Source organism: Ranitomeya variabilis, chromosome 8 (assembly GCF_051348905.1).
Source record: "Ranitomeya variabilis isolate aRanVar5 chromosome 8, aRanVar5.hap1, whole genome shotgun sequence".
Classification (NCBI taxonomy): Eukaryota; Metazoa; Chordata; class Amphibia; order Anura; family Dendrobatidae; genus Ranitomeya; species Ranitomeya variabilis.
This window is the reverse complement of record NC_135239.1, coordinates 120,834,052-120,852,078: the sequence shown is the minus strand read 5'-3', so window position 1 is coordinate 120,852,078 and position 18,027 is coordinate 120,834,052. Positions and strand designations below refer to the sequence as shown.

The 18,027-nt window shown below is 42.6% G+C and overlaps 1 protein-coding gene across 3 annotated transcripts in view; it reads right to left on the bottom strand.

Annotated features, from left to right (window-relative positions):
- Positions 1 to 4,379: 4,379 nt before the first annotated feature.
- Positions 4,380 to 18,027, bottom strand: part of UCHL5 (ubiquitin C-terminal hydrolase L5) — a 329,337-nt gene continuing 315,689 nt past the window's right edge. For all 3 annotated transcript variants that reach the window (XM_077278008.1, XM_077278006.1, XM_077278009.1), the window contains one exon: positions 4,380 to 4,749. In XM_077278008.1, the coding sequence (XP_077134123.1) occupies positions 4,708 to 4,749 (42 nt within the window). In that variant the 3' untranslated portion in view covers positions 4,380 to 4,707. The remainder of the gene's footprint in view (positions 4,750 to 18,027) is intronic.

Here is an 18,027-nt window from a genome sequence, read left to right as displayed (position 1 = left end):
AGTGCCACCTTTTCTTTTTCTTCGGATGTTCAACTTAAATAAGACAATACCTCAAAATAAATGAAAATAGACTCATAAAATTAATTTTTTATTACAAATGTTTCATGAAAATAATTTTTTTTTTTTAACTGCAATGAGCTCACTAATGCACTAAAATCGATTATTCTTCCCTGTGAGGCTTCTCTTGGTACATTTATGCTTGTGAGTAGCATCTGGAATGTCTCTCTGAAGCGTCCAACAGTAGTCTGCCATCATTGTAATGCTCCATCTTCCCTGGTATCTTCTTTCCATCTCTTTAATGTCCTGGTGGAATCGTTCACCTTGCTCTTCACTCACAGCTCCCAAATTTTCAGGAAAGTTGTTAAGGTGGGAATGGAGGAAATGCACTTTCAAACTCATCAGGCAACCTAAAGCTTGAAATGCTTTCAGCATTCGTCCGACGATTTTTTTGTAGTCAGCGTCTTTGTTATTGCCTAAAAATTTCTCTACGACCTCTTTAAATGCAAACCACCCTTCTTTTTGAGGATGCATCATGGTATTGATAAACTCTTGATCAGCTATAAGCCTTCTAATGTCTGGTCCGACGAACACACCTTCCTTCAATTTTGCCTCCGAGAGGCCTGGAAACTTGGTGACCAAGTATTTGAAGCATTCTCCATCTTTTGGAAGTGATTTTACGAATTGCTTCATCAATCCCAATTTTATGTGGAGAGGTGGTAGAAGAACTTTATGGGGAGGAACCAAAGTTTCTCAGAGGACATTTTTTTTCTCCAACTGTGAGCACCCTCGGCTGCCAATTCTTCTTGGTCCAGTGATTTTGTCGGTCTCGACTGTCCCATAGACACAGAAAACAAGGGTATTTGGTATACCCAGCTTGTTGCCCGAGCAGCATGCACAAGACTTTCAAATCCCTGCACACTTGCCAACCGTGGTCTTCATATTTAAGTTTACGAAGAACCAATTCCAAGTTCTCGTAGGTTTCCTTGAGGTGTACAGAATGACCTACAGGGATGGAAGCATAAAAACCGCCGTTGTGGAGTAAAACTGCTTTGAGACTTCTTTTTGAAGAATCTATAAAAAGACGGCATTGCGCTGAATCATATTGGATTTTAAATTGACCCATCAAACCTTCGACATCGATGCAATAAACCAACTTATCTTCCTGGGCAAAGTAAGGAACAAACTCGTTTTCACGATGTCTGAACCATGAAAAAGACACTCCTGGCAACAATAAATTCTTGCTTTTGAGTCTTGATCCGAGTAACTGAGTGGCATCTTTGGGAATATTCAAGTCTCTTACCAAATCATTCATCTCCTCCTGGGAAAACAATTTTGGTCTTGTATTATCTTCAAAGTCAGAACTTGATTCATCATCTGGTTCAGGTATGACTCCACCTTCATCGGAGCTAGTTATCTCTTCCAAGGTAGCAGGGGTCTTGGGTACTGGTATATCTGTGCCATGGGGGATGGGACGAATTGCTGAGTGAATATTGGGGTATGAAATGGAATGCTACCATTTTGAATTATACCCTTTCACATCGCATGAACAAAAGTAACAATCGTCACTATGGTTCTTTTGCTCTCACCATACCATAGGAATCCCATAACGGAAAGCTTTTTTCTTACCCTTGAACCAATTTCGGAGGTCCTCAACACACCGTTTGCACACGTTATGAGGCGCCCAAGCTTTATCTTGATCTCCAAGCTTTAGTCCCAAATAAGCGAAGTATACTTTTTTCACAAAGTTTGTAATATTCAGCTGTTGCTTCAACACTGTATATTCATCACAAATGTAACAGAAACTGTCAGGGGAATTAATACACTTCCGCTGAGCCATAATGGTAATTTTGGGAAACACGGTTGAATATGACGAGCTAACACGAACGGAGATGAAAAAGTGTGAACAGGCGAGAACCAAGATAAAACAATTGAATCAAGGCCGAGCATGTCAGAGCCTGCTCGTTCAGCTTGCAACATGTTGATGCTGATTTAATTAGTTCACTCTGAAAGTTCTTTTCTTTTTTTTTACATAGTTATTAAGGTTGAAGGAAGACTTTAAGTCCATCTAGTTCAACCCATAACCTAACCTAACATGCCCTAACATGTTGATCCAGAGGAAGGCAAAAAAAACCCATGTGGCAAAGAGTAAGCTCCACATTGGGGAAAAAAATTCCTTCCCGACTCCACATACGGCAGTCAGACTAGTTCCCTGGATCAACGCCCTATCAAGGAATCTAGTGTATATACCCTGTAACATTATACTTTTCAAGAAAGGCATCCAGTCCCCTCTTAAATTTAAGTAATGAATCACTCATTACAACATCATACGGCAGAGAGTTCCATAGTCTCACTGCTCTTACAGTAAAGAATCCGCGTCTGTTATTATGCTTAAACCTTCTTTCCTCCAGACGTAGAGGATGCCCCCTTGTCCCTGTCTCAGGTCTTTGATTAAAAAGATCATCAGAAAGGTCTTTGTACTGTCCCCTCATATATTTATACATTAAAATAAGATCACCCCTTAGTCTTCGTTTTTCCAAACTAAACAGCCCCAAGTGTAATAACCTATCTTGGTATTGCACCCCCCCCAGTCCTCTAATAACCTTGGTCGCTCTTCTCTGCACCCGCTCTAATTCAGCTATGTCTTTCTTATACACCGGTGACCAGAACTGTGCACAGTATTCTAAGTGTGGTCGAACTAGTGACTTGTATAGAGGTAAAATTATGTTCTCCTCATGAGCATCTATGCCTCTTTTAATACATCCCATTATTTTATTTGCCTTTGTAGCAGCTGCCTGACACTGGCCACTGAATATGAGTTTGTCATCCACCCATACACCCAGGTCTTTTTCATTGACGGTTTTGCCCAGAGTTTTAGAATTAAGCAGAGTTATACATCTTATTACTTCTACCCAAGTGCATGACCTTACATTTATCCCCATTAAAGCTCATTTGCCATTTATCAGCCCAAGCTTCTAGTTTACATAAATCATCCTGTAATATAAAATTGTCCTCCCCTGTATTGATTACCCTGCAGAGTTTAGTGTCATCTGCAAATATTGAAATTCTACTCTGAACGCCCCCTACAAGGTCATTAATATGTTAAAAAGAAGAGGGCCCAATACTGACCCCTGTGGTACCCCACTGCTAACCGCGACCCAGTCCGAGTGTGCTCCATTAATAACCACTCTTTGTTTCCTATCCCTGAGCCAGCTCTCAACCCACTTACACATATTTTCCCCTATCCCCATTATTCTCATTTTATGCATCAACCTTTTGTGTGGCACCGCATCAAAAGCTTTTGAAAAGTCCATATACACTACATCTACTGGGTTCTCTTGGTCCAGTCCGGAACTTAACTCTTCATAGAAGCTGATCAAATTAGTCTGACATGAACAGTCCCTAGTAAACCCGTGCTGATACTGGGTCATGAGGTTATTCCTCTTTAGATACTCCAGTATAGCATCCCTTAGAATGCCCTCCAGGATTTTACCCACAGTAGAGGTTAAGCTTACTGGCTTATAATTTCCGAGTTCAGTTTTTGTCACCTTTTTCTTTTTGAATATTGGCACCACATTTGCTATACGCCAGTCCTGTGGTACAGACCCTGTTATTATGGACTCTAAAGATAAAAAATAATGGTATATCAATGACTGTACTTAATTCCTGCAGTACTCGGGGGTGTATCCCATCCGGGCCCGGAGATTTGTCAATTTTAGTGATTTTTAGACGGCGCCGTACTTCCTGCTGGGTTAAGCAGGTGACACTTAATGGGGAATTTTTGTTATCACTGATCATATTGTCTGCCATGGGATTTTCTTGTGTAAATACTGATGAAAAAAAGTCATTTAGCATATTGGCTTTTTCCTCATCCTCATCCACCATTTCCCCCAGACTATTTTTAAGGGGGCCAACACTTTCATTTTTTAGTTTCTTACTATTTTTGTAGTTAAAGAATATTTTGGGATTATTTTTACTCTCTCTGGCAATGAGTCTCCCTGTCTCAATTTTTGCTGCCTTGATTTGCTTTTTACAGAATTTATTTAATTTTTTGTATTTATTTAATCACTACCTACTTCCTTTAATTCTCTAAATGTGAATTATTAACAGTAATTTTGACTTTCAAAACCCTAAGATAAAAAAATACCAAAAATTGAGAAAAATATACTAAATTTGAAGAGAATTTTGCATTTTGTGGCAAATCCTGACGTCCTGGATTTTTTTCAATATTTTTTTGGTTTTCAGCACACCAAAATACATGGAAATTAGATGAAAATAATCAAATAGCTTTTTAGTCGCAGACCTGTGTTATAGGTGCACAAATAGGGAATGGTGCTCATGGTATCAAATAAAATAAGATAAAAAAAAACACAACATAGAAGTTCAGTTTATACTCATACATTTTAATTAAACAACCCAGCTTTCACTGTATTGAAGGAAGATATAACATCAATGACAAAGTCCTTTAAAAAGCACATATGACAAATGTTGATTGTTCTCCCATTTTGACTATAAATCTAATTTTCAATTCTAATATTTAAGATCGGGAGCAATTATCGCAAATATGCATCAGCAGGAGGAATTTAAACAATGTATGTACAAAACAAAAATTTAGCAATCTTTATATATTACACTAAATTTCTTGGCAGCTATTTTGTCTTATTTTCCATATTCTATTTCTTTTCCACTATATTGGGCAATAAATATTTGCTATTTTGCCTCTTGTAATCTTCTGGTTTGCTTTCCTTTGGCCTAAAACCAAAAACAGTGTTAATAATATGTTGGAACTAGATTGATTAAATTATTATATATATTTTTTAAATCACTGGACTAAAGTAAACTAACATGAAAAAATTGTGGTTATAGTAATATTTTTAAAAATGTAACCAAACATTAACCCTTCCTTGCCATCAATTTACTGTTTTGGACACTTGCTGTACATTTATGAAGAAGTCGTCAGTGCCCGCACCATTTGTAGTGACAGGTATAATTAACCGGCAAAAACACTGATAAATCCAATCCCAGATGTTTACCAACTTAGACACTGCAGTCTGCATTGGTAGGAGCATCCAAGTGGTTTATGGAAAGAGAGAATCCCTCTCTAGCTCCATCAGGTCGAATGGATATTGATGACAGATCATTATTACATTTACATGATGTAAAAGAAAATGTAATAAAAAATATTTATTTCTATAACACCAACATATTCCGAGGTAGTTTACATTTTAGAGGGGACTTGTACAGACAATAAAAGACATTACAGAATAACAATGATCACATAAATCACCAGATACCAAAAGGAGAGGGCCCTGCTCGCAAGCTTACAATCTATGAGAAAATAGGGGAGACTCGAAAGGTGGAAGGTAGCAATTGCTTTTATTGTATGGTCATAGGGGAGACTCGAAAGGTGGAAGGTTGCAATTGCTTTTATTGTATGGCCATAGGGGAGACTCGAAAGGTGGAAGGTAGCAATTGCTTTTATTGTATGGTCACCATCAATGTTAACATGTTCGCGTTATGCTAAATGAATCAGTCACCAACAATATGTGTACAAGTACAGACACAGTGGGGTGTTAAGTGCATGAGGATGTTGGAACAGATTATTCAAGTCTTCTGATTTGGAAGGAAAGTTTGTATGGGAAAAACAGGGATAGTTAGGCAAGTGTGGTGAGGCAATAGGCCAATCTAAAGAAATGCGTTTTAGAACATGCTTAAAACTGTGGGTATTGGGGATTAATCAAAGTGATCTGGGTAATGCGTTCCAAAATATTGGCACAGCATGCAAGAAATCTTGGAGGCGGGAATGGGTGGTTCGGAATATTGAGGATTTTAATCTTAGGTCATTAGCAGAACGGAGGGCATGGGAAGTGTGGTAGACAGACAAGGGAGGAGAAGTAGGGGGTGCTGAAACATCGAGCACTTTGTGGGTGAGTGATCAGTTTTTATTGAACTCTATAGCGGAAGGGTAATCAGTGCAACGACTGGCAGGGGGAGAGGTGTCAGTGTAGCAGTTGGCAAGGAATATGAACCTGGCTTCTGCATTCAGGACTGATTAGAGGGGAGATTCATTGTTTTTATTGCTTCATGGTGTAATTATGATGCTAACATGTCTATTGTAGGATGTTTTGATGTCTATCATTAGGTGCTATAGTTTCAAATGCAGATAAAACTATGATTTCTCTAAAAAAAAAACAAAAAAACAAACAAACAAAAAAAAAAAACGAAAACAAACAAACAAAAAAATAATTAGACTTACCGGTAATTTGGTTTCTAGGAACCTTCTATGATGGCATACTGAGGTTGCCTCTTTGCCCTGATGGGGAACAGGAAATATGGAGAGGTTAAAAGGCCCTCCCACTTGCCAGTGACTTATAACTGAAAACCATAGCACCGGTTTACCTCTGAATCCCAGATTTTTATCCAGGAATATAGGGAGGGAATTAGCGCTGTCGTGGAAGGTTCCTATAAACCGAATTACCGGTAAGTCTAATTCTATTTTCTCTAGTCGCCTTCAACGACTGCATGCGGAGGAATACCAACTAATTTGGCGCTAGGGTGGGACAACGGCCTGGAGAACTTTCTGGCCGAAGATTAAATCTTTATTGGACAATATGTCCAATCTATAATGTTTGGAGAAAGTATGTAATGAAGACCACGTTGCTGCCCTGCATATCTGGTCTGCAGATGCACCTGCTCATTCTGCCCAGGAGACTGAAGTGGATCTGGTTGAGTGGGCCTTGATCCCTACTGAGGGAGATTTTGAGCAAGATATGCTTCTGCTATAGCTCTTTTAATCCAGTTAGATATAGTGCTTTTCAACACTTTTTTCCCTTTATTATGTCCAGAGAGATGGACAAATAGATTTTGATCGATTCTGCAAGAGCTGGTCTGCTCTAAGTAATATAGCACAATACGTCTGACATCAAGAGTATGGAATCTCTCTTCTGTTGAATTTGCTGGATTCTGGCAGAAGGAAGGTAGGACAATTTCCTGGGAAAGGTGGAAATCAGAGACTACTTTCGGGAGAAAGGAAGGGTCAAGATGAAGTACTATGGAGTAGTCTCTGATAGACAAATAAGGTTCTCTTATTGATAGGGCTTGTAGCTCTCTCCTACTCTTCTTGCCGTGGTTATAGCTACCAAAAAGATTGTTTTTTAAATAAGGTTTTGAGGAGAACAAGAGGATAAAGGCTCAAATAGTGGACCTCTGAGCCCCTGTAGTATTAAGTTAAGGTCCCATAAGGGAACCATCAACTGTGTTCTAGGGTTCATTCTGAGGGCTGACATCATGAACCATTTAATCCAGCGATGACCTGCCAGATCCCGATCAAAAAATAGAGCTGAGGGCGGAGACCTGGACTTTTAAGGTGCTAGGCCTGAGGCCTATCTCTAAGCCCTTTTGTAGAAAATCTAGGATTTGTGACACATTTTGGTTAAGGGGATCTGGTAGATTAGGGAGGCAGAAAGATGAAAACTTTTTCCAGACCTTATTGTAGACAGGCGTTGGTTACTGGTTTTCTGAAGCGTAGCAACTACTGGGTCTGGTAGTCCTTTGGCTCTAAGCACCTGGGCTTCAGTAACCATTCCGCGAGATTCCACTTCTGAGGATCCAGATGATGAATGGGTCCTTGTAAGAGAAGGTCGTTTTCTACCGGTAACTGAACCAGGCCGTCTACCTGTAGATCGATAATCAGGTTGAACCAACTCCTTTTTGGCCACAACGGGGCTACTAATATAGTTGGGGATCGTTTTTCTCAGATTTTCCGTAAAACTTTTGCCAAGTTTGGAATTGGTGGGAACGCATAGGCCAGGTGAAAATCCCACTTTTGGCTAGAGCATCTACTCCTCTGGAGTTGTCCCTGGGGTTTAGGGAGAAGGCGGCTTCGACCTGCGTGTTTTGGCAAGATGCAAACAGGTCGATTTCAGGTAGACCCCACCTGTCTACCAGCATCTTGAAGTTTCGACTGTTCAGGTTCCATTCCCCTGGCTGTAAATCTTGGCGACTCAGATAGGCTGCCTGGGTGTTGAAAGAGCCTTTCAAATGAACTGCTGTCAGTGACAGTAGGTTTTTCTCTGCCCAGGAGCATATTCGGGTGGAGACACTCTTTAAATTGTTGAACTTTGTACAACCCTGATGTCTGATATGGGCAACTGCAGTCATATTGTCCGAATATATTCGGACATGTTGTCCCGTGATAAGATGACTTGCTGCTGAGAAGGGTTTCCTCTACAGCTTTTAATTCTCTTAAGTTGGATGACTTCCTGCTCATTGACTGGTCCCAGAGTCCTTGAACGGGATGTCGTTTATCATGGCTCCCCAGCCCCTCTTTCTGGCATCTAATGTAACTGTAGTCAGCGGGACTTGAGTCCAGCTGACACCTTTGTGAAGATTTTTTTAGGTTTATCCACCAGGCCAGAGAGGCTCTGATTCGACCCGGCGTGTATAGCCTTCTGTTCAAAGAGCTGGGATGGCAGTTCCAGTTCCCTAAAATATGAGCCTGAAGGATTCTGGAGTGGGCCTGAGCCCAGGGTACTGATTGAACGCAGGCTGTCATGGAACCCAAAAGTGACATGCCTTCCCTGAGCGTAGGAGACCTCATGTCTCTGAATCTCTTGACCTTAGCCATAGCTGGGATTTTTTCAGATGCGGGACCCACCCTAGGGATGTTAGAATATTGAGAGTCTTTGATATGTGAGATTCTAGGACCATCTTGGTTGAGGCCACTATCAGCAAGTCGTCTAGGTAAGGTACTATACAGGTGCCTTGGTTCCGGATAAAGAACACTACTTCCGCCATTATCTTGGAGAAGACTCTTGGCGCTGAGGAGATTCCACATGGAAGGACGTTGAACTGATAGTGCTCTATCAGCTGTTCTCTCTGCACTGAAAACTTTAGATATTTTCTGTGTCTCGGGTGAATTGGAATATGGAAGTATGCGTCCTTTAAGTCGATGGTCGACATGAAGGATTGAAGGCCTATCAAAGGAATGGCTGATTTTACGGATTACTTTTTGAATCTGCAGTATCTTACATGTTGATTGATAATGATACGGGCCTCGCCTGAAGGCTTGGGTACCAGAAATAGTCGGGAGTAATGTCCCAGATCCCTTTCCGATTCTGGAACTTGAGAGATCACATTTGATCTTATCAGGTCTCTGAGGCCTACTAGCAACACTGATTGGTCTCTCGGGGAGGGAAGGGAGGTGACCTTCAGACCCCGTGGAGTGGAGGAAATGAACTCTATTAACAGGCCCTCTTTGATGACATTGAGGACCCAGTGGCAATTGGTGATATTTTGCCACTGAGGTACGAATTTTGAGTCTCCCCCCCACTGGGTCGAAGTCACCGCTTCTCCTGTTGGGACTGCTGTTGTTGGGGGATAAGAATATTCTTTCCTCCACCTTTTGGATAGCTCCACCTCCCGGTTTTGCCTTTTCCCCTCTGAGAGGCTTGAGACTGTGAAGGACGAAAAAACCTTATCTTAAGGGATTTTTGTTCTGGGAGAGCTTTTTTCTTGTCTGTGGCTTTTTCTACGATCTCGTCTAGAGATGACCCAAAGACAGTCTCCTTTAAAGGGTATGGCACATAATTTGGCTTTGGAGGTGATGTCACCAGACCACATCTTGAGCCAGAGGGCTCTCCTAGCCAAATTAGTTTGTACAAGCGACCTAGCGGCAACTATGATGGTTTCCATGGAAGCATCTGCCAAAAAACCAGTAGCCCTAAGAAGGCTAGGTAGTGAGCCCAGCAGTTCACCTCTGGAGGTACCCTGGGATATGTGAGACTCTAGCTCCCCTAACCAGCGGGAGAGGGCTCTAGCTACACAGGTTGAAGCAATATTAGCTTTTAAGGCTAACGTAGAAGTCTCCCAGGATTTTTTCAAGAGACTTTCTATTTTCCTGTCCATCAGATCCTTCAGTTGTGAAGAATCTTCAAATGGGAGCGCGGTTCTTTTTGCAACTCTTGCCACCTGTGAGTCGACTTTGGGAATGTCCCACTTGACAGAATCACATTCTATGGGGAATCTGTTTCATCTCAGAGGGAATGCTGAGGCGTTTTTCCGGCAGTTCCCACTCCTTAGAAATCATGTCAAGTATATTGGAATATACTGGGAATCCTACACGTTTTCCCTTGTTTATCCCACCGAACATTTGGTCCTGGATGGACTGAGGTTCTGACTCCTCCTCCAGCCCCATAGTGCTGCGTACAGCAGATACTAGATCTTCAATCCAATCCGAAGAAAAAAGATACTCCCTGGTTTCAGAGGCCTTGGGTGACATGGGTTCTTCCCGTCTACCAGAGGACGAAGCATAGGAGAGGTCTGATGCGGACTCAGAGTCCTCAACCTGTATCTTCCTTTTCTTCCCTTTAGAAGATGGTTGAGGGGTAAAAGCTGCCAGGGAAGACTGGACCTCTTGCTTAACTAGCGAGCGGCTCTCTTCCAAGAGGGACGGTTGCTCTGCTCTGACTATTTTGTCAGTACATGCTTGGCAGAGTTTTTTATCCCATAATGAGGGCAATTTAATATTGCAGATGGCGCACTTTTTCCTAGAAGAAGCTTTGGGGGTAGACTTGCCTCCCTGGAACAAGAGGGAGAGCAGTGTCAGATAAGGAGAACCCCCTAGGTTTTCTATCTGAGGACCCTATCCCTGCATCACTTACAGTGGCAGGTGCAGCGATGGGCTCTGCAGGCGCAGGGTGGGTATTGCCTTCCATACTGAAAGTATAGCTTACCTTTGGTGTTTTCGGGCAGGTTTTATACTGTATGTAGTAAGCGCCTGCCCCCCAGCGAAGACAGGGTTCCCTCCTCCTCCTCCTGGGTCCGTGTGTAGAGGAACAGCGTCCATCAGCACGAGGCGCCGCCGGCGGAAATCAGGTGCACTGCTAGACACAGAGTCCCGGAAGTGACGCGCGCGACACTTCCCCGACGCTGGCTGAGTGCGTGGAGGACGAGACCAGAGAGCTCCAGGAGAACTGGCCTGCTTTACCCTTGAGGGGGTGCGGGAAGGCCAGGAAGGGGTCCCGAGGTTAACCACCAACGGGAGCAGCAAAGGAGAGGCGAAGTGCGACCGCATGCTGCCCGGCAGAACAGGCAAAGCCTGTGTAAGGGTAACTGTAGTCACCGGCCACCACAGCACACGGAACCTCTCCCTGTCCCATGGGGAACAGGAAAGACACTGGCAAGTGGGAGGACCTTTTAACCTCTCCATATTTCCTGTTCCCCATCAGGGCAAAGAGGCAACCTCCGTATGCCGTCGTGGAAGGTGACTAGAGAAAACAGCAACACTATGTCTGTATATGTATGTCACTGCATGGAATAGTTTTTTTTTTTTAATTTACAGTAGTCTTCATTGGGGGGACACATAACCAAGATAGCCTCAAGGTGGCAGCAGACTAACACTTATTGCATTTAAATAAAATTGGCTCCTTCCCAGAACACTATACCCTATCTACTGGAGTCAGGCTTCTTCAGTTGTGTGAGAAAGCAGTAGGAAATAGAACAGAAAATAATTAAGGAAAGAAAAAAACAACTGTGTGCCCAATCGGCAACAAAGGGAGGGAGATGTGTCCCCCAATGAAAACCACAAGAAACAGATTTCACAGTAAGTAAAAAATCTATTTCTTATTCGTCTCATTGGGGGACACAGAACCATGGGACGTCCTAAAGCTGTCCCTAAGGCGGGTTTAGCATTAAATCTCATACCGTTACCACGTGGTTTTCCTTCATAATTTAAATGGAAATCTGGGCTACTGCCGTCTGCAGTATCTTCCTGCAAAGACTTTCTTCTGCTGAGGCAGAATTGTGCAGCCTGTAAAACTTAGAAAAAGTATGCACCGATGCCCAAATAGCTGCTTTGCAGAGCTGCAAAGCTGATGCCTGATGAAGAACCATCCAGGAAGACCCAACCGCCCACGTAGAGTACGCTCTAATACTAAATGGGGCAACCCTGGCCTTAGCCTTGTAGGCCGGGTTAATAACAGTCTTTAACCATTGGGCAATGGTTGCTTTAAAAGAGTCTTGACCTCATCGGCAAACAAGGAATCATAGTGCCTAAAAAAGGCAGTGGCTGATAAATAATATCTTACGGCTTTAACTAAGTCCAATCTTTTCAGAGCCTTTTCAATAAAATGAAATGGTGCCGGACGAAAGGAAGGTAAAATATTATATTTATTAAAGGTGAAAACTTGAAACTACCTTCGTGAGAAAAGACGGAACTGGCCTCAACACTACCTTATCCTGATGAAGAATAAGGTAAGGGCACGAGAAGACAGAGCCGCAAGCTCAGAGACTCTCCTAATAGAAGTCATGGCTACAAAGAAAGCTACCTTATAAAGAAAGAAAAAGCGCAGAGATGTCTCAGATTGGCTCAAAAGGAGGAGACTGAAGAGCCTCCAAAACAAGACTCAGATCCCAGGCACATGACCGCTGATCTGATTAGCTGTCAAGTACCTCTAACAGCTGCGGTGGAATCGTGATCCATGCACAGCTGTTAACATGTTAAATGCCTCGTTCAATCTCTGACAGCGGCATTCAACATGCCCACGCCGGAAGAGTGTCACTTAGTCCGCCCATGTCACATGATCGTAGGGCACCGATGGCTTGGCATGACAACCGGGAGTCTGCAGGAGACCTCCGTGTTGGTTATTGTAAATCTGCTATGAGCGCCGCCAAGTGGCTGGCGTTCATAACAGATGAGCATCTCATTTGCTACTATTGAAGTAAGTGAACAGACAATTTTTTTTTGTTAAATATTAAAACTATAAAAAGTTCAAATCACTCCTTTTCTGCCCCATTCAAAATAAAATAAATACACATTTGGCATCTCTGGATCAAAATATAAATAGAATTAATCCGATAGGTAAACGGTGTAACGAGAAACGCTAGTTGATCTAGGCCACAGCACTAGCATTGTCTAATTGAACTCTGATCAGCAGCCTTTGGACTAAGTGATGCCAATGTAAAAGAGCCAGATTGACAGCTCTGAGCTCCAGCATGTTGATTGCGAGAAGTCTCTCCTGCCTGGTCCAAACCGCTTGGATGATCAAGTGACGGAAAACTGCTCACCATCCAGACAGGCTGACATCCGGCATGACCACCTGCCAATGAATGGGGCGAAAAGAGAGACCCAGAGTTAACCAGGGTGAGGTCAACCACCACCTGATTTATTTATTGGTGACAGAAAAGGGGGGAGACGAATAAGCTAATCCGGGGACTGTCTTAATCGGTCCTAAGAGGCTAGGAGCGTGTTCTGTAGAGGCCTTGAATGAAAATGAGCAAATGGTACTGCCTCGAACGTCGCCACCATCTTTCCCAGGATCCTTGTGCAAGAACGAAGGTAATGACTGCCCGGTCATCTCAAAGTTCTGATGGAAGACTGAAGAGATAATCTATTCTCCTCCAGAAGAAATACCAATGTCTGAATGGTTCCAAACACCATTCCCAGAAACCGCAGCCACTGTGTTGGAACTAAAACAGACTTTGGAGCAATTTGATTGGATTGTCAACAGGACAAAGCCTGAAGAATGATTTGTAAGCTCTCTAGATTTTGCACAAAGAATGGCTCCTTGACAAGAGTGTAATCCAGACAGAGATCCAAGAAGTATCGTTTCTCCTTGCGGAGAGTGACATGATAAGCATGTCGAGGTGAGGAGACTTAAAGCCACAATGCTCCTCTGGGAAATATGCAAATTGTCTCTTCAGAGAGGAAGAGGACTAGAACTCTAGTGCCACCTATTGGAAGTAACAATCCTAACTGTCAATGTCGACCCTTTAACGAGCCTTGTCACATGACTTAGGATAATAGCCAAACCAGAATCTCAATTTGCAGACACTGTTTCGGGGTATTGCCCCTCGTCAGTGCAAAGTGGAGATCTGGTTTGGCTGATTGAGAGGCGTCTGACTGGGATCCAAGAAGTATCGTTTCTCCTTGCGGAGAGTGACATGATAAGCATGTCGAGGTGAGAAGACTTAAAGCTGCAATGCTCCTCTGGGAAATATGTCTGCAAATTGAGATTCTGGTTTGGCTATTATCCTAAGTCATGTGACAAGGCTCGTTAAAGGGTCGACATTGACTGTTAGGATTGCTACTTCCAATAGGTGGCACTAGAGTTCTAGTCCTCTTCCTCTCTGAAGAGACAATCCAGATAGAGGAAATTGAAAACAATTATTCAACCGGAGTGTAAATAATGCTATAACCCAGGCCAGGATCTTTGTAAATACCCTGGGCGTTATGGCCAGTCCAAATGGGAGAGCCCTGAACTGATCGTGATCTTGACTGACCACAAAACGAAAAAATTGCTGATGGGCTGGAAAAATTGGCACATGCTAATAAGCATCTCACATATCTACTGAAAAAAGAATCTCTCCGTTTTCCACTCTGACTGCAGACTTATGAATTCCCCCAGTGCACATACTATACGCTGCGGGGATTACCCGGTTTCTGACCCAGGACCGGAAGGTATGTATGAGTTATACATCTCAAGCCATTGGGCGCAACCTCGCTTCCATATGCTGATTAGTTGGAAATATCCAGTCCGTTGATTGGCCATAATCTCCTGCCAGTAGAATGGCCAAGCGACCATGCACATACCGCAACCCCTGTAGAGGCCCAAAAAGGAACCTAGGCAGTTGCACGGCGATGCCTCACTCCCACCCACCACCAGTTTAAACCTGATCCACTAACGACGAGGGGACCTCCTTGGCGAGCTGGATCACCAGCAGCAGCACCTACCCCCTGCACAGCTTCCGGTAACCAGCACCCCTAAGGACAGCAGGGAAAGAGTTGACACTGGAAGGAAGAGGAGGAAGGGGGGGGGGGACAGGCTTACAACAAGGTTATACAGTTAGGTCCATATATATTTGGACAGAGACAACATTTTTCTTATTTTGGTTATAGACATTACCACAAAGAAATTTTAAAAAACCCAATTCAGATGCAGTTGAAGTTCAGACTTTCAGTTTTCATTTGAGGGTATCCACATTAAAATTAGATGAAGGGTTTCGGAGTTTCAGCTCCTTAAAATTTGCCACCCTGTTTTTAAAGGGACCAAAAGTAATTGGACAGATTCAATAATTTTAAATAAAATGTTCATTTTTAGTACTTGGTTGAAAACCCTTTGTTGGCAATGACTGCCTGAAGTCTTGAACTCATGGACATCACCAGACGCTGTGTTTCCTCCTTTTTGATGCTCTGCCAGGCCTTCACTGCGGTGGTTTTCAGTTGCTGTTTGTTTGTGGGCCTTTCTGTCTGAAGTTTAGTCTTTAACAAGTGAAATGCATGCTCAATTGGGTTGAGATCAGGTGACTGACTTGGCCATTCAAGAATATTCCACTTCTTTGCTTTAATAAACTCCTGGGTTGCTTTGGCTTTATGTTTTGGGTCATTGTCCATCTGTAGTATGAAATGTCGACCAATCAGTTTGGCTGCATTTGGCTGGATCTGAGCACACAGTATGTCTCTGAATACCTCAGAATTCATTCGTCTGCTTCTGTCCTGTGTCACATCATCAATAAATACTAGTGACCCAGTGCCACTGGCAGTCATTCATGCCCAAGCCATCACACTGCCTCCGCCGTGTTTTACAGATGATGTGGTATGCTTTGGATCATGAGCTGTACCAAGCCTTTGCCATACTTTTCTCTTTCCATCATTCTGGTAGAGGTTTATCTTGGTTTTATCTGTCCAAAGAATGTTATTCCAGAACTGTGCTGGCTTTTTTAGATGTTTTTTTTAGCAAAGTCCAGTCTAGCCTTTTTATTCTTGATGCTTATGAGTGGCTTGCACCGTGCAGTGAACCCTCTGTATTTACTTTAATGCAGTCTTCTCTTTATGGTAGATTTGGATATTGATATGCCTACCTCTTGGAGAGTGTGGTTCACTTGGTTGACCTTTGTGAAGGGGTTTCTCTTCACCATGGAGATTATTCTCCGATCATCCACCACTGTTGTCTTCCGTGGGCGCCCAGATTTTTTTGCATTGATGAGTTCACCAGTGCTTTCTTTCTTTCTCAGGATGTACCAAACTGTAGATTTTGCCACTCCTAATATTGTAGCAATTTCTTTGATGGTTTTTTTCTGTTTTCGCAGCTTAAGGATGGCTTGTTTCACCTGCATGGAGAGCTCCTTTGACCGCATGTTTACTTCACAGTAAAACCTTCGAAATACAAGCACCACACCTCAAATCAACTCCAGGCCTTTTATCTGCTTAATTGAGAATGACATAACAAAGGGATTGCCCACACCTGTCCATGAAATAGCCTTGGAGTCAATTGTCCAATTACTATTGGTTTCTTTAAAAACAGGGTGGCACATGTTAAGGAGCTGAAACTCCTAAACCCTTCATCCAATTTTAATGTGGATACCCTCAAATGAAAGTCTGAACTTCAACTGCATCTGAATTGTTTTGTTTAAAATTCATTGTGGTAATGTCTATAACCAAAATTAGAAAAATGTAGTCTCTGTCCAAATATATATGGACCTAACTGTACTTACCTGTCATTAAGCTCTGGATCTCTTTTTCTTCTGCTCTAAGCACAAGTGGCTATTTGGGGCGGTGGGCAAGAGCCAATTGGCTTTACCTGCGCCTACTGTGTCAAGGTACCTTTGTCCGGCCACCCCGATGCAAGAGGATACAGATTGACCAATTATGGCCCGTATTCTCCACTGCTATGTGGGTGAAACAGAGTGCACAATTACACTCTGTTACCCTGAGACATCGATCTAAAAGACGAAAAACAAAGCAGTTAGCGCCTAACAAGAGGTAGATAGTAGCTTTTCAGACTATAAACAAGGTACTTAAAATATTATCTGTTATGATCCGGTGACTTTGGAGGCGCATGAAACTTTCTCTGGAGTAGGTGGAAACTGTACTGACCGCAAAACCTGAACTAACACCGCAACTAGAAGTAGCCGTGGGGTGTGCCTAACAAACCCTAGACACCTCGACACAGCCGGAGGACTAAATACCCCTATAGATGGAAATAGGAATACTACCTTGCCTCAGAGCAGAACCCCAAAGGATAGGCAGCCCCCCACGAATAATGACTGTGAGTAGGAGAAGAAAGACACACGCAGGCAGAAAAGAGAATTCAGCAAAAGAGGCCACTCTAGCTAAATAGGGAAAGATAGGACAGAATACTACGCGGTCAGTATTAAAACCCTTCAAAAATATCCACAGCAGATAATACAAAAAGTTCCACAATCTAACTAAAGACATGGAATGTATATCTGCAACTCCTGAGAATCCAACAAGACTGAGAAAATACTGAAACAATCAAGCTGGACAAAAAACAATGAATAGCACGGAATTATTAAGCACACAGCATGTGTGCCACAAAAACAGAACCAGACACTTATCTTTGCTGATTTGGCAGCAAGGCAGAAGGAACCAAACAAGGACCAACACCTCCAAAACCATGGACAACTGGCAAGGATTAATGAATCCTGCAAGCCTAAATACCCCAGTCAGAACTGCAATCAGCAGATACACCTGACCAGGACTGCAACTCAGGGACAACTGCATTACCACCTACAACCACCGGAGGGAGCCCAAAAGCAGAATTCACAACAATTATCATAAGAAGAACACAAGTTCATTATTGTGTTTTTCCTGTTATAGTTGAAGAAAAGTAATAAAAACATATCAAACAAAATCACAATGTTCCCAATAATCACCAGTCCAATCACATTCATGGAGGAAAATCATGCCATCATATGACACTTCTCTGGCATAAATTATGATTTTGTCAGCCACGTCACCTTCCGCTAACCTCCAAACACTTTAATTGGCAGTGCTGGAGAAAAAATTTTATTATTGAATTTTGCAATATTTCAAACTATTTCATCTCAGAACTCTGTCACAAACTGTTCAACAAATCGTCTCAAAGTTTTACTGTTATTTATTGTAACTATTTTATTACCCTAGCTATAACCCAAACCATAACCCCAACTCTGGACAAGTATGTAAAAACTTTACTATAATGTTAGTTTTAGTTATCTTTTTTCACAGGGAAGAGGAGACATTTACGACAG